This window comes from Rhinoderma darwinii, chromosome 13 (assembly GCF_050947455.1).
Source record: "Rhinoderma darwinii isolate aRhiDar2 chromosome 13, aRhiDar2.hap1, whole genome shotgun sequence".
NCBI classification, from domain to species: Eukaryota; Metazoa; Chordata; class Amphibia; order Anura; family Rhinodermatidae; genus Rhinoderma; species Rhinoderma darwinii.
In genome coordinates, this window is record NC_134699.1 from 43,473,805 (window position 1) to 43,489,290 (window position 15,486).

The 15,486-nt window shown below is 43.8% G+C and overlaps 1 protein-coding gene across 1 annotated transcript; it reads right to left on the bottom strand.

Annotated features, from left to right (window-relative positions):
* Positions 1 to 429: 429 nt before the first annotated feature.
* Positions 430 to 8,371, bottom strand: ARMC7 (armadillo repeat containing 7). The gene is made up of 3 exons (XM_075845266.1): positions 8,216 to 8,371; positions 3,726 to 3,869; positions 430 to 974 (listed from the first exon to the last, which is right to left on the bottom strand). Exons 1-3 carry the CDS (start codon positions 8,298 to 8,300, stop codon positions 637 to 639), a joined length of 567 nt encoding a protein of 188 aa, XP_075701381.1. The 5' UTR covers positions 8,301 to 8,371; the 3' UTR covers positions 430 to 636.
* Between the last annotated feature and the right edge of the window lie 7,115 nt (positions 8,372 to 15,486).

Here is a 15,486-nt window from a genome sequence, read left to right on the forward strand (position 1 = left end):
TTCAGCGTTACAGAAAAAAATGTATTACAAATGAATTGCAGCAAAAAAAATAAAATTTGTAAATTTCCCCTCTACACTGCTTTAATTGCTGTGAAACGCCTAAAGGATTAAGAAACTTTCTGAATGCTGTTTTGAATACTTTGAGGGGTGCAGTTTTTAATATGGGGTGATTTATGGGGTCTATCTAGTACATAAGGCCCTCAAAGCTGCTTTAGAACTGAACTGGTCCCTGTAAAAATCGCCTTTTGAAATTTTCTTAAAATAATGTTCAAAAAACTATGCAAATATAAAGTAGGCATATGGAATATGTGAAATAGTAACTATTTTGTGTGGTATTACTATCTGTTTTACAAGCAGATACATTTAAAATTAGAAAAATCATAAAAAAATCATTCTCTACATTTTGGTGTTTTTCACAAATAAGCAATGAATTTATTGACCACATTTTTCCACTAACATAAAGTACAAGATGTCACGAGAAAACATTCTCAGAATCGCTTGGATAGGCAAAACCATTCCAGAGTTATTACCACATAAATTGACACGTCAGATTTGCAAAAATGGGGCTGGTCCTGAAGGCCAAAATGAGCTCAGTCCTGAAAGGGTTAAAGTCCATAGGGGAAATCATTGCTAAGCTCAGTCTTTGGGGAGAGGTATTCCAAGTGCAGTGTGATGGTTTAGAGTCCGTGCTTCCTGTACTTGTTTTTCATTGCAATAATCCTCCAGAAAAACATTGGCTAGATTGCTAAGTCTCCGGTTGGTGGAGAGTGAAAGTCTGAGCATACACTCAACAACAGGCGGTGTGGTAATCTCCACCCTGGAAGCGGCTGTACTCAGGTACATGAGTGTGGTTACAGCAGAGAGAACAGTCTCTTCACGATGACTGGAGAGACAATTAATCACAAGTCTCAAAACTCCCGAAGTCAATATGTGACTCTTGGTGGCTTTATCCAGACATAAATTACAAAGACCTCCTTTGAAAAGAAAGAAAAAGTTTGTTATTAAACTTCAGCTCCCGGTTATCAGAGGATCTTACTGCTCGGACGACATTTTTTCTTAAAAATAGTCCAAAACACAATTTAATGTAAAATCACCCCAACGGTCTGGGATTTTTAGGGTTAAATAGGTTGCTACAACAGTGCCTATATGATACAAAAAACACTTATCTCCTACATGCTCCTGGACTACAGTTGCAAATCTAAAAGGGACCCTGCATCTAAAAAGCCAATTATCCGAAGTCATAAGTGAGGTTTACAGATGTGTTAGGACATTGCAAGAAATCCTGAACACTAAGGCCCTGTTCACACAGAGTTTTTTGCAGGACGAAAATTCTGCCTCAAAATTACGTTTGGGATTTTCAGGCAGATTTTGTAGTTTGCCGCGATTTGCGTGGCATTTTTCGCCCGCAGCCATTGAGTGCTACGGGCAAAAAAACTCAGCGAAATACGCGCTCTCTGCCTCCCATTGAGGTCAATGGGTGGTCAGAGGCGTAAATGCGCCAAGATAGGGCATGTCCCTTCATTCTCCCGCGAGGTGGTTTTACTGCTCGCGGGAGAAAACCGCAACGCCTCCCATTGAAATCAATGGGAGGCATTTTCGGCCTGTTTTTGACGAGTTTTGCGGAGCGGTTTCCGCTCCAAAAAGCTAGTCAAAATACTCTATGTGAACAGGCCCTAAGGGTATTGCTCACACAGAGTTTTTTGTCAGGCAGAAAAAAAAATGGGATTTTGAAATGCCAGCGCTATTTTTTTTTTTTTAAAGCTTTTGGAAAATGAATCCATTGCAAAAACCGCAGACGGTTTCGGTCAAAAAGCGCAGCAAAAAACACTTCAAACGAGCGGCGCATTCTTGTTCTGCCTCCCATTCATTTCAATGGAGGTTCAGAGGTGGAAACCGCTACAAGAAAGTGAATGCTGCTATCGGTCAAAAGCTGCTTGGGGAAAGAAAAAAAGCCTCTGCCTCCCATTAAAATCAATGGGTGGGGCCGGGATTGGGGGCATTTTCTGATGCTGATTTAGATGCAGTTTCTGCCTCAAAATGAGCTCCAAAAAACTCTGTGTGAACTGGCGATTATTTAGCATAGGGTTTGGTACTTAGGAGCAACGTGAGAGTGGCCTATAAGCTGCATTACTGGTGTTGTACCCTTCATTGATGTGGTGTAAGGGGGTCTGTGTCTTGCTCATACAGCTTAACCACATCATTAAAATAATAGGGTTGTCCCATTCACTTCTGGATTACTATGAGTTGAGGGAATAGGTATTAGGCTATCCAAGTCCTGCAGTTGTATGATAACTAGAGTTGCACGATGAATCTAAATTTCGATACGGTCTCGATACCGTGCACCCTCAATACCGTTAATTCATGTACTTCAATACTAAGCTGTGCGTACAGCTAAGTATAGTAACACATGAATGTTGTTAAAGCGGGGCTGCGGCTGTGTAATACATCCATTGCCCCACTCCGGAGTCCTGAAAAGTGTGTGCGCGCAGTCGGCATGATGTGATGCACTAATAAGCGTCGCCACTGAAGACGGAACATGGTGGGCGCACTACAAAACACCCCCACGTGCTCTGTCTTCAGTGCCTGCGCCCCCGCTCATTAGTGCAGCAACGGCCACATCACATCAGTTATTTTCAGGAGCGGGGCAATGGCTGTATCACACAGCCGCAGCCCCGCTCTAATGGCGGAGATCAGAGAAACCGCTCATCTCTACCGCTATTCCCTTGAATGCTGCGATCAAAGCTGACCGCAGCATTCAAGGGGAAAATGAGAAGGGGGGGTGCCCTTTGGAGTGCGCCACAGGGAATCCCTGAGACGCGATCGAGGGACATACCATATATGGGCAGACAGCCCAGGGTTCATTGAAGGACCCCAGGGCGGTCTGACCATATTTTCTGTTAGGACATACCTAAGTATGCCCTAACAACTGCCTATGTACTATAAGTACACAGGCTAATGTACTGGCATATAGATATATGCCTGTTCATTAAAGTTAAAAAATAAAAAGGTAATGTTAAATACAAAAATACACACATTTTTTTACAATAAAAATTTAAATAAGCCTCAATAATTAAAATATATAAATAAAATAAAAACTGCCTTCTTTCACTCATTAATGTGAGGCACGAGGTATTATGAATTTAGTACCTCCATCTGCCTCACATTAATAGTAATTCATGTACCTCACACATTAACCCAATATTGTCCATTATGACTGAGGAACACGATGGGGTTAATTACTATTAATGTGCGGCACATGGAGATTCAAAATTCATCACACCACGCGCCTCACATCAGAAAATTTAAGAATTTTTTTTTTTCATTATTGTTGGCAAAGTATCGTTTTGGCATCGAGTATCGCAATACTACACAAAGTATCGGTATCGAAGTCCAAATCCTGGTGTCATGACAACCCTAATGATAACTGTATTTTATTGATAGGAGGTCCACTCTGCAGTAAATAGGATTTACTGCATAGTTTCATCTGTATAGGTTTGATTGTCCCCAGTGTATTTTTCAAGGGCTTAACAATTCAAGTTATTCGTTTTGTGGCTACGTAATGTCTGATTTATTTTTTTTTCCCTCGGAATAGTAAAGTGCTGCGTAATACTGTATGTTTGTGCTATAAAAAGACTATTATTCAACTTCATATATTCATTTTTCAGTCAGAACGTGCAATGTATACATACGTACGTACGTACGTACGTACGTACGTACCTACATACCTATCCCAAACTCCACCAAGGTTTCATTATCTTCAGTCAACATATCCATAAACAAATCTGGAACCTGCAGTTGTCGAAGATATGTGAGGTTCTTCGGGTCATAGGAAAAGTTAGCTAGATTTGCCAGGACCTGTTCTTTGGCATCTAGAAAACAAATATATATCAGTAAGAGTAGGCCTAGCAAGCATTGAATAATACAGACGGGAATGGCCGGAGATGGACAGATTATTTGGTCTCCCTTGACTGCCCCATGCTTGAAATCCAGTGTCCTTATAATATCACAGGTTCCTAGCATTGTATTTTGAAGATCTAGCACTGGAAACAAGGGTGCACCCGCAAACGGTTCAACACCATGAATTCATGTATTTTGATACTTATCTGTGCGGCCGCACAGCTAAGAATTGTAATACATTAATTAAGTCACTAGCATGATGTGATGCAGCCGCCACTGCACTAATGAGCGGCAGATCCTTAAGACCGAGAACATGGCGCGTGAAATGCAAAACGCCCCCATGTTCTCTGTTATCAGTGCCTGCTGCTCATTAATCTAGCGCCGGCCGCATCACGCTAATCGCACGGCCACAGCTGCAGACCATGCTCTAACGGTGGAGATTGAAGAAATCTCTGATCTCCGCCCTTATTCCCTTGAACGCCGCAATCAAAGCCGACTGCGGCATTTAAAGGGTAAAATGAGGATGGAATCCGTGTGACGTGATTGAGGGACATACCTGAAATGGACGGGATGCAAGGAGGAAAAAAATAAATTGTTCTATCATCAAGGCCAAAATTTGTCGTGTCCCCTTAGGGTATGTTCACAAGGCCTATTTTCGGCCATTTTCAAGCTGTAAAGGCCCGAAAAACGGCCGAAAAATCGGAAGCAGTCGAAAAGTCTGAATTATTACAATATAGCGTTATTTAATGCACGCAGTGAACGCCGTAAAGAAACAAGTAAACGCCAAAATCACAGTTTTTTTGGTCAACTTTGCTTTAAAAAAAAAATAAAAATGTAATAACAAGTGATCAAAAAGTTGTATGTACCAAAAAATCTAAAGTTATGGCTCTCAGAATGTAGTAACACAATTTATTTTTTTTAACAAAAAGTATTTTTTATAAAATTAAAAGTAGTAAAATATTTTAAAAAAACTATATAAATTTGGTATCACCGTAATCACTCTGTGTACATTACTGGACTGTGCTTTTTCTGAATAGAAAAGTGTTGTGAAACTTAAACCCCTTCACACACCAGGACGTACCGGTACATCATGGTGCAGGGAGAAGTATGGAGCGCGCTTACACGCTGAGCGCGCTCCATACGCTGCGGGCGTTTTACAGCTGACACTCGGGACTAATACGAGCCACAGAATAAATTAAGTTGTAATTTTTTCAGCACGGTGCAAGCCATAAAAACGAAATCCCAAAAATTTTATTTCCAATTTCAGACCTCAAAGATTTTTTTTCCAGTTTCCCAGTACATTATACGGTACCTTAAATGCTACCAATAGAAACTACAACTCCTTCCGCAAAAAAATAAGCCTTCATTTCATGTCAGGCTTTTTTTGTCCCCACCCTCTGAAAACACTCAAAGTAAGGTCATTATCATGATTGTTTCACAGACCCCCTGTAGATGATGCCACACAGACCCCCTGTAGATGATGCCACACAGACCCCCTGTAGATGATGCCACACAGACCCCCTGTAGATGATGCCACACAGACCCCCTGTAGATGCCACACAGACCCCCTGTAGATGATGCCACACAGACCCCCTGTAGATGATGCCACACAGACCCCCTGTAGATGATGCCACACAGACCCCCTGTAGAGGATGACACACACCTCCCTGTAGACGATGATACACACCTCCCTGTAGACGATGATACACACCTCCCTGTAGACGATGATACACACCTCCCTGTAGACAAGAGACCACACCAGAAGAGGACAGCGCTGAATCGGTGAGTATGCCAATGACAGACAGCAAGGGAACTAGTAGTTCCCTTGCCAATCCCCATGTCACAGATTCGTTTTTAACGGTTGTTACATGTATTGACAGCCGTTAAAAACAGATCCATTGTCTTCTACGGAGACTGTCTGGCCGTGAAAAAGGCCAAAAATAAAACGTCCTATTTTTTGACGCCCATTATTCACGGGCCGTTAGAAAAACGGCCATGTGAATACACCCATAGAACATCATTGTACTGAAAACGGACGTGTGACGGCCGATACAAAGGACGGCCATCACACGGCTGTTTTTCACTGTCATGTGAATAAGGTCTAACGTGAGAATAAAACCATTCGTACATTTTACAAGCAATATAGTTCTATAAAGTGAGTTAAAGAGGCTATGTCACCAGATTTTGCAACCCCTATCTGCTATTGCAGCAGATCGGCGCTGCAATGTAGATAAGAGTAACGTTTTTGTTTTTTTTTAAACGAGCATTTTTGGCCAAGTTATGACCATTTTTATATTTATGCAAATGAGGCTTTCTAAAGTACAACTGGGCGTGTATTATCTGCGTACATCTGGGCGTGTTTACTCCTTTTACTAGCTGGGCGTTCTGACGAGAAGTATCATCCACTTCTCTTCACAACGCCCAGCTTCTGGCAGTGCAGACACAGCGTGTTCTCGAGAGATCACGCTGTGACGTCACTTCCTGCCCCAGGTCCTGCATCGTGTCGGACGAGCGAGGACACATCGGCACCAGAGGCTACAGATGATTCTGCAGCAGCATCGGCGTTTGCAGGTAAGTCGATGTAGCTACTTACCTGCAAATGCTGATGCAGAATCAACTGTAGCCTCTGGTGCCGATGTGGCCGACACGATGCAGGACCTGGGGCAGGAAGTGAGTGACGACACAGCGTGATCTCTCGAGAACACACTGTGTCTGCACTGCCAGAAGCTGGGTGTTCTGAAGAGAAGTGGATGATACTTCTCGTCACAACGCCCAGCTAGTAAAAGAAGTAAAAACGCCCCGATGTACGCACATAATACACGCCCAGGTGTACTTTAGAAAGCCTAATTTACATAAATATAAAAATGGTCATAACTTGGCCAAAAATGCTCGTTTTAAAAAAAAACAAAAAACGTTACTGTTATCTCCATTGCAGCGCCGATCTGCTGCAATAGCAGATAGGGGTTGCAAAATCTGGTGACAGAGCCTCTTAAACATAATAAATTAAAATAAAATAAATAAAGAGGTCTGCCCCATACAGTATAGTGCCCTATAGCTGCCCCATACGGTATAATGCCCCCACTGCTGCCCCATACAGTATAATGCCCCTATAGCTGTCCCATACAGTATGACGCCTTAGATGCCCCCATACAGTAAAATGCCCCAATAACTGCCCTATACAGTATAATGCCCCCTTAGATGCCCCCAATGCCAGTGCCCACATAGATAGTGTCAATGTAGATAGTGCCCACAGTACCCATGTAGATAGTGCCAGCATTCCCTGTAGATAGTGCCCCTACATAGTGCCAGTGCCCACGTAGATAGTGCCACACCCCCTTGAAGATAGCGCTACCCCCTCCCCCCAGCCAGATCATAGGGCAGGGATTACACTCATAGATGCTACTATTTATATATGGACAGTGTCGTCACTGTCCACATATGTACAGTAACGTCAGGGGCTACTCATGGAGCGGAATCCCCTGCCATAGCGTCGGCAACGGGGATTCCGCTTCAGAGGAGCCACTGACATCACTGTCCACAGTGACGTCATTGGCTCCTCTGTAGCGGAATCCCCGTTGCCAGCGCTATGGCAGGGGATTCCGCTCCAGGAGTAATGACGTCAGTGGCTCCTCTGAACCGGAATCCCCGTTGCCGACGCTATGGCAGGGGTTTCCACTCCAGGAGTAGCCCCTGACGTTACGGTCCTGTAGCATTAGCAATGGGGATTCCGCTTCAGAGGAGCCACGGACGTCACTGTGACTGTCCGTATATGGACAGTAACATCAGGGGCTTCTCCTGTTGGGGAATCCCCTGCCATAGCATCAGAAATCCGCTTCAGAGGAGCCACTGACCATATATGGACAGTGACGTCAAGGGCTGCCCCGGGCACAGCGCTCTAAGTAGCGCTGTTCCCAGGGAGCCTTCGGCAAGCGGAAGAGCACCCTCTGCTCCTCCACTCTAAACTACTGCTGAAGCAGGGAGCCTACTGTTCCTTGCTACAGCATTAAGTTGAACTGTAACTGCGTCCTGAAGACCAGATACAGTTGACTCCCTTTCTGGAGGAGGAGCCCGACATCACTGTCCATATATGGATAGTGACGTCAGGGGAGATTCCACTCCAGGAGGAGTTCTCAATAGTACCTTCGCCCGGCTCCCCCCCTCCCTCAGCTACGCCCCTGGTTATGGCTCTTGGAAGGCAGCGAGTCAACAATGCAAATGAAAGATAAAAAAAAATGGCTAACACTTAAGAGGTTAGTAAATGACTTGGTGACAAGTGATTGTGTCAGGCGCTTCTATATATAGTATGTGTGGTGGTCACCTGTACTATCCGTGTCCTGGAACTCAGTGACCAGAGACTGCAGGTACTGGAAGCGATCTACACCTGCGCACTGTCCGCCGTTCATCTTCTATTGCTACAACCCGAGGACCGGGAATGGTAACTAAGCTGTAAGCTAAGCGGAAGTGAGGTCACGTTCCGAGCGTTAGTATCTCTCCTGGAGGAGGGTGTCGTCACACGATCACATGTCTCTGCGCTCACGTGACCGCTTTCATGCTTTTTCCTGTTTTCTTCCAGAGCGCGCAGAAAGCGGGACACGCTGTGAATCGCTCGTCTGGGGTTGTGTTGTGTTGGGGAGGGCGGTCTGCTCTGGGTGATGGGAGGTTTGTGTTGGGAAGGGTGGCCGGCTCTGGGTGTTGCGTCAGGGAGGGGTGGTCGAGAGCCTGTTCTGTGTTGGGGAGGGGGTGTCTGGTCTGACTTGGAGGGGTACTGCTCGAGGGTCTGGTATGTGTTGGGGAGGGGGTGTCTACTTCCCAGTGCCCATCCATTGCTACAAGTCGGATACTGGATTGTACCCAGCTCTTCCTGGTGGTGGTGGGTACCTGGATAATAAGGTGTTCGTGTTAGCTGGGGAAAAGGCTAACCCTAAGGCCCCATGCACACGACCGCAAAAACGTCCATAATTACGGGCCCATAGACTTCTATTGGCCACGGGTACCTCCCTGTATTCTTACGGGAAGGTGCCCGGGCCGTTGAGAAATATAGAACATGTCCTATTTCAGGCCGTAATTACGGCACGGGCAGCCGATAGAAGTCTATGGGGCTCCCGGAATTACGGGTGACGACGTGTGTGCGCCTGTAATTACGGGAGCGTTGCTAGGCGACGTCAGGGGATGGTCACTGTCCAGGGTGCTGAAAGAGTTAAGCGATCGGTAGTAACTGTTTCAGCACCACGGACAGTGACTACCGATCACAATATAAATCAACGTGTAAAAAAATAGAAGTTCATACTTACCCAGAACTCCCTGCTTCCTCCAGTCTGGCCTACCGGGATGACATTTCAGCCCATGTGACCACTGCAGCCAATCACTGGCTGCAGCGGTCACATGGACTGCTGCGTCATCCAGGGAGGTCGGGCTGGATTTTGAAAGAGGGACGCGTCACCAAGACAACGGCCGGGTAAGTATGAATTTCTTTTACTTTTACCTCGGAAAGGGCTGCCCCTTCTCTCTATCCTGCACTGGTAGAGAGAAGGGGCTGCCGATTACTGCAGTGCAATTTTGCAGCGAAAACGTGCCCGTAAATACGTATGGAATACGGGTGACACCGGACCGGTATTTACGTGCACGGGTCCTTAAAGAGGCTCTGTCACCAGATTTTGCAGCCCCTATCTGCTATTGCAGCAGATAGGCGCTGCAATGTAGATTACAGTAACGTTTTTATTTTTAAAAAACGAGCATTTTTGGCCAAGTTATGACCATTTTTGGAGTTATGCAAATGAGGCTTGCAAAAGTACAACTGGGCGTGTTGAAAAGTAAAAGTCCAACTGGGCGTGTATTATGTGCGTACATCGGGGCGTTTTTACTACTTTTACTAGCTGGGCGTTCTGACGAGAAGTATCATCCACTTCTCTTCAGAACGCCCAGCTTCTGGCAGTGCAGACACACAGCGTGTTCTCGAGAGATCACGCTGTGTCGTCACTCACAGGTCCTGCATCGTGTCAGACGAGCGAGGACACATCGGCACCAGAGGCTACAGATGATTCTGCAGCAGCATCGGCGTTTGCAGGTAAGTCGATGTAGCTACTTACCTGCAAACGCCGATGCTGCTGCAGAATCATCTGGTGCCGATGTGTCCTCGCTCGTCTGACACGATGCAGGACCTGTGAGTGACGTCACAGCGTGATCTCTCGAGAACACGCTGTGTCTGCACTGCCAGAAGCTGGGCGTTCTGAAGAGAAGTGGATGATACTTCTCATCAGAAAATCCCAGCTAGTAAAAGTAGTAAAAACGCCCCGATGTACGCACATAATACACGCCCACTTTTACTTTTAAACACACCCACTTGGACTTTTGCAAGCCTCATTTGCATAACTCCAAAAATGGTCATAACTTGGCCAAAAATGCTCGTTTTTTAAAAATAAAAACGTTACTGTAATCTACATTGCAGCGCCGATCTGCTGCAATAGCAGATAGGGGCTGCAAAATCTGGTGACAGAGCCTCTTTAAATACTGGTGCAATACGGGTCGAATACGTGTGACCAAGGACCCGTATTTACGGGAGGGAAGAAATACGTTCGTGTGCATGAGGCCTTAGACTGTATTTTCTATCTTCACAGATTCAGCATCTTATTGATTGGGATTATTCTACGGCAAATAGATTTATATTGGGCACTGGGGGCACTGTACGGAGGGAGAATATTTTTCAGGCTTTGGAGGCAGGATGCTTTAATAAAACGCCTCTTAGGTACAGTATAAAGTCTTTAGCATGCTGTATAAAGTTTGGAGTGCGGTGAAACATAAATTGGGAGTTAAGTGTTTTTCCTTTAACCCTTTATGGGGGAATGAACTGTTCACTGAATTTGCTAAGATAGAGGACAATAGATTAAGGTTGAACTATTTATTAATGGGGTAATCAAAACATTGGACACATTACAGAGGGAGCTCAGCATTTTATCTGGTTCCCACTTTTTGCACTATTCTCAAGTAACGCACGCTTGGGAAGCAACACCTGATAGAGAATCTTTTAAGATTGGTTCAGAGGAACTTTTTATAAAATGATATAAAAGGGGGAAAATAAAATGTCTTTGGTGTATAATGAATTAAGTATGTTTGCAAATAGAGATAGTCCAGTGAGAGCAGACTTAAATAGGAAATATTGAAAAGATTTGGGGAATGATGATTTAGTCACATGGAGAGAAGTGTTTAAAGGGGTTAATTTTTCACGTAGATTGTCCCAATTTATGTTGGTGCACCGCTTGATTTTTACTTCTAAACTGTTATACAGTATGGGATGTAGAGAAAATGACACTTGCCCTAGGTGTAATATAGATCAGGCTGATTTGATGTGGCGATGCCCGAATTGCATCGGTAGTTGCCATTATTGAATCTGTATGTAGTATAGCTTTGGAGGATTCTCAGGGTTTAATGATCTTGCGAGATCTCTCAAGATTACCAGGTCCAAAGAAGGCGGATGATTGTGATTTGGTGATACAAATTCTTAGGAAATGGTTTATAAAAAATCCTCCTGTAGTGATCGAATAGCAGAAGGCAGTATTTAGAGTGCTACTTTATGAAAGAGCTTACTATATCTCAAAGGGACGGCACACATATTTTTGTAATAAATGGAGAGTTTGTATTGATCATTTGGATCCTGGGGATAAAGTGATTGCCGTAAGGCCCCATGTATCTTTTTTCTTTCTTCTTCCTTCCTCAACTTCTTGGGTGTCAGGGAGGGGATGGGTGGATATTGTATTTATTGTGTGTTTTCTGTATGATCAAATTATGCTAATGGTAAAGATATTAGAACAATAAAAAAAGAAGCAGTCAGGCAGATATGGATAAGGGGGAAGGGGGGATGGGTATTATTTCAAATAAACTTATCCACATAACAACTCTGTGAGAAGCAAGGAAGAAATAAGAACATCAAACAAAACAATTAAATAATCTCTCATATTGTACCAAAAGTGTCACCTGTCCTGCATCGGACCAATGTGTCCGGCAGGACTCCTCAGCACCGTGACTGTATACATAATTACTACTCCAATGCAATTGGTGGGTCTCCTAATAAGAGTCTTTCCTGGAACCATAAAGTCAACTCAAAACAGTCCCTGATCAAGCGTCGAGTACCTATGGGCAATATAGCTATAAAACTTTCCCAACTCTCAAAAAAACGCTGCGCATGGGTTTCTTGGCCCACTCCTTCACCCAGTCCATTTTCATCAGGAAAGATAGTTTTTCTAAAGGAAGGGGTTATAGGGTGGGTCCATGTATATAAGATAGTTTTAAGACCCACTGCAGAGGTCATATAGAGTAATTTCCTACTCCCCGGGGTACACGGGTTTTCTCCACATCAATGTAGCCAAAAATGGACCAGCTAGGATCAAAGGGGGCATAATTAACCAGACGGGTGGCAACAAGAGGATGCACCTCCATCCAAAAGGTCTGCACCTTTGGGAAGCTCCAAAGACAGTGATAAGTATCTGCCAAATCCGCCTGGAATCTAAAGCATTTGTTAGTGGAGAATATTGTCATATTAAAGCCCCGAACGGGGAGATGTATTCTCTATGCTAGATCTGTAAGTTCATTTCAGTATATGGACTAGAGGGAAGGTATCTGATGCTATGTTCAAGGGCAGAGAGAAGCGTCTGCATTGTAAGTTGCAGAATGTCAGTCGTCCATCTAGTCAGGGCGACCTGAGACTCCTGATCGTCTAAGGGACAATGTATAAACTTGTAACATCTGCAAGTGTGACACCCTACCCAAAATAGAGCGAGTTAATTATGCATTAAAGGCAATGATCTATTCCAATGCAGGTGTGGAAGTATCTTAGTGATATAACTGTGCGCATGTAAGTATGAAAAGAAAAGAGAAAGCCATATGTGGGCATGTATGCCAACAAGACGGCTAATGTTTACAATTCCTTCCTTATACTAGTGAAAAAAATGAACATGAGACATGCGAAACTGGAACGCTGGGTTATCTGTCAAAGTGAGGAGTAATTAGGGTGGAGAGATCTAATAGATCCCATTTTCTGCCATGCCCTCCATGTCGTGATTAAGAGTGGGTTGTTTTTAAAGACCCTCTTTTACCGGACTCTTAGAGGCCCATCTCATTGCTCACTACCGATATTAAAACTTTGGCCTAAGCTTTAGCTATCCGTTTATCCAAGGTAATATCCACTATTGTTCATTCGGATCAATCTGGCTTTATGGCGGCTCGATCTACAGCTATAAATATTCATAATCTAGAAAAGAAGGATGCTAAAGAAACAAGTAATGTATTCAAAATAGAAAAATACTTTATTAGCATACATAATATGAGACAATGAACAATGCATAAAAGCGAAAAAATCCACAGACCAACAGTTAAAAAAGGGACACTGAGCTGTGTATCTACCAAATACTTATAAATTGCAGATTTGTATCTGTGATTTGACTTCCAGCCAACAAGATATGTAAAGAGAGACCATATGTGAATGAAGAGATGTTACATTAGACTTGCGGATCTAAATATAGCCCATAGCATAATGGAAGGTGGCCGTATGTAAATATACCACTAGGTTGCATACAAATAAACCATTTGTGAAAAATACTGGTAAACTGCATGAGCACAAGAAAAAATAGATACACCATAAATATGGTCAAATGTCTGATAAATAAGTAGATGCAACAGTATATATCACAAATACGGTCAACATACAAGCAATCAGATATGTACTGAAAGAGAAATCAATAAATGAACAATAGAGGTAGCGTATATTTACACAGGATATACCATACCCATGGTCAAATGCCAGGAGAGAGATACAGCCAGCGTCCACCCCATGGGGAAGGCAAATTCAAACACTAGGCTGTTCGTTCCATATATGACCAGTAGGTGGCGATGTTGTATAAGAAATGACAATCTGCAAAGATTTGGACTGTTATTGAACCAAAGAAAGCCCAAGTATATGTAGGCAGTACATTCCAAATATAACGAGCTGGTGGCGCTGTTGTATAAGAAATGAGAATCTGTAAAGATTTGTACGGCTCTTACTGACTGTGGTAATAAATGAGTAGAAAAAAATAAAGGCCTTTGCGCCAACGATAGGCTCAGCATCTTGTTATATGTATAACTCAAGCTCTAATCCAGAGAAGATCTGCAAAATAAGGCCAGGAAAAACGTAATAATGGTAGTAAACTTATCAGCCTGTTAGTGGCCGCCTTGAAGTGTCTCCACTGTCGCTACCTCCTGACTCAAAAGTCAGTACGGCCGTTCCCCTCTCTTTCCCTAGGTGGTGGGATGCACCACTGATGAGATGAGGCTCCTTCCAAGATGCACCCGTACCATCAACTATGAAGCTGTAGCAATGTTGCCAGCATTTGCGCCTTTCCAGCACTCTTCTCCCCAGCACCTCTGGATGAGTAGGCCAAAAGATGGCTGACCGTACCTCTCTCCGTCTGGGATCCGCCACCTCCCAGCACAGTCCAGCAGAGGATTTAGCCCCGGTCGGCATCCGCTGTATGTGCAAAGCAGGAAAATGTGATGGGGGGAGCAGCGGAGAAGCTGTCTTGATGAGAGGCCACGCAGTTTAGTTGGCCGAAAGATGGCTGCCGCGACCCGACTGACTGTATTGTGATATCCAAGCAGTGTGCCTCCGGGAAGATGTCGACTCCTAAGCTCTGCGGGTATGATGTAGGTTTCCCCAGCCACAACCTTGCGTTTAGCAGATGGCGGCCGATGTCGTGGTGTCTGGCTGGACCTCTATCTAAAAGCGGCCATACCAGATGCCCCGCCCCCTGGAGGTCTGTTTAGTGCATTTTCTAAAAGAAAGCATCCATGTTTTCTAATCCTGGGCAACCTCTTTAAGTGACACAAAACAAAACAAAAAAGATTATTGGACAAAACCAGCACACTCTAGGTAAGGCAAATTAGTATCAAAAGAAATACAAAAATATTTATTAATTAAAAGGTGTAATAGATACCGTGTCCTTCAATGAAATATAACACTCAAAATCCAAGGAATAAGGATCTATAAATGACAATTGAATTGGTTAAAAAAAAACACAGATGTTGATTTGGATCAAAGGGAAACTTTGACTCAGGGAGACTATACATAAAGAGGGTAAGATTGGTGACATGAAGTTACACTATGAGACCAGTGGGAAGGACCTTATCCCAGCATTTACCAGTCTACGTCAAAAGAGTAGTACTATGGCCAATGTCAACCTAAACAGATATACACAGGCTTTCATTGAAGCTATGCATATATATGGGTCTCATTGACTGGTCTTCCTCCCTGAGTATGGACAACCTTAGTAAAGAGAGAACATCTTTAATGGAACTACGTAAACTTGAGTATATGGTTATTAAACCCAGTGATAAAGGTGGTAATGTCATTCTCAGGGAGGAATACGATGTCCGCGAGATCCAAAGACAGTTGAACTCCAATTGTTATGTTTCTCTGAAGGATAACCCAATGGAGAATATATCCCATATGTCAAACAGGAAATTACTCTTTGCACTAGATGAGGGCTTGATAAATCGCTACGAATATAACTTTCTGTTGGTGAGATAACCACGCATGCCCACAATATACATACTTCCCAAGGT

What these genes read in the sequence shown, in the direction of transcription:
- ARMC7 (XM_075845266.1), bottom strand. Translation starts at nt 8,300, where the DNA reads ATGAACGGCGGACAGTGCGCAGGTGTAGATCGCTTCCAGTACCTGCAG. An exon ending in CCAGGACACGGATAGTACAG is followed by an intron (nt 3,870 to 8,215) that starts GTGACCACCACA and finishes TTTGTTTTCTAG; the next exon opens with ATGCCAAAGAACAGGTCCTG. An exon ending in CTTGGTGGAGTTTGGGATAG is followed by an intron (nt 975 to 3,725) that starts GTATGTAGGTAC and finishes TTCTTTTCAAAG; the next exon opens with GAGGTCTTTGTAATTTATGT.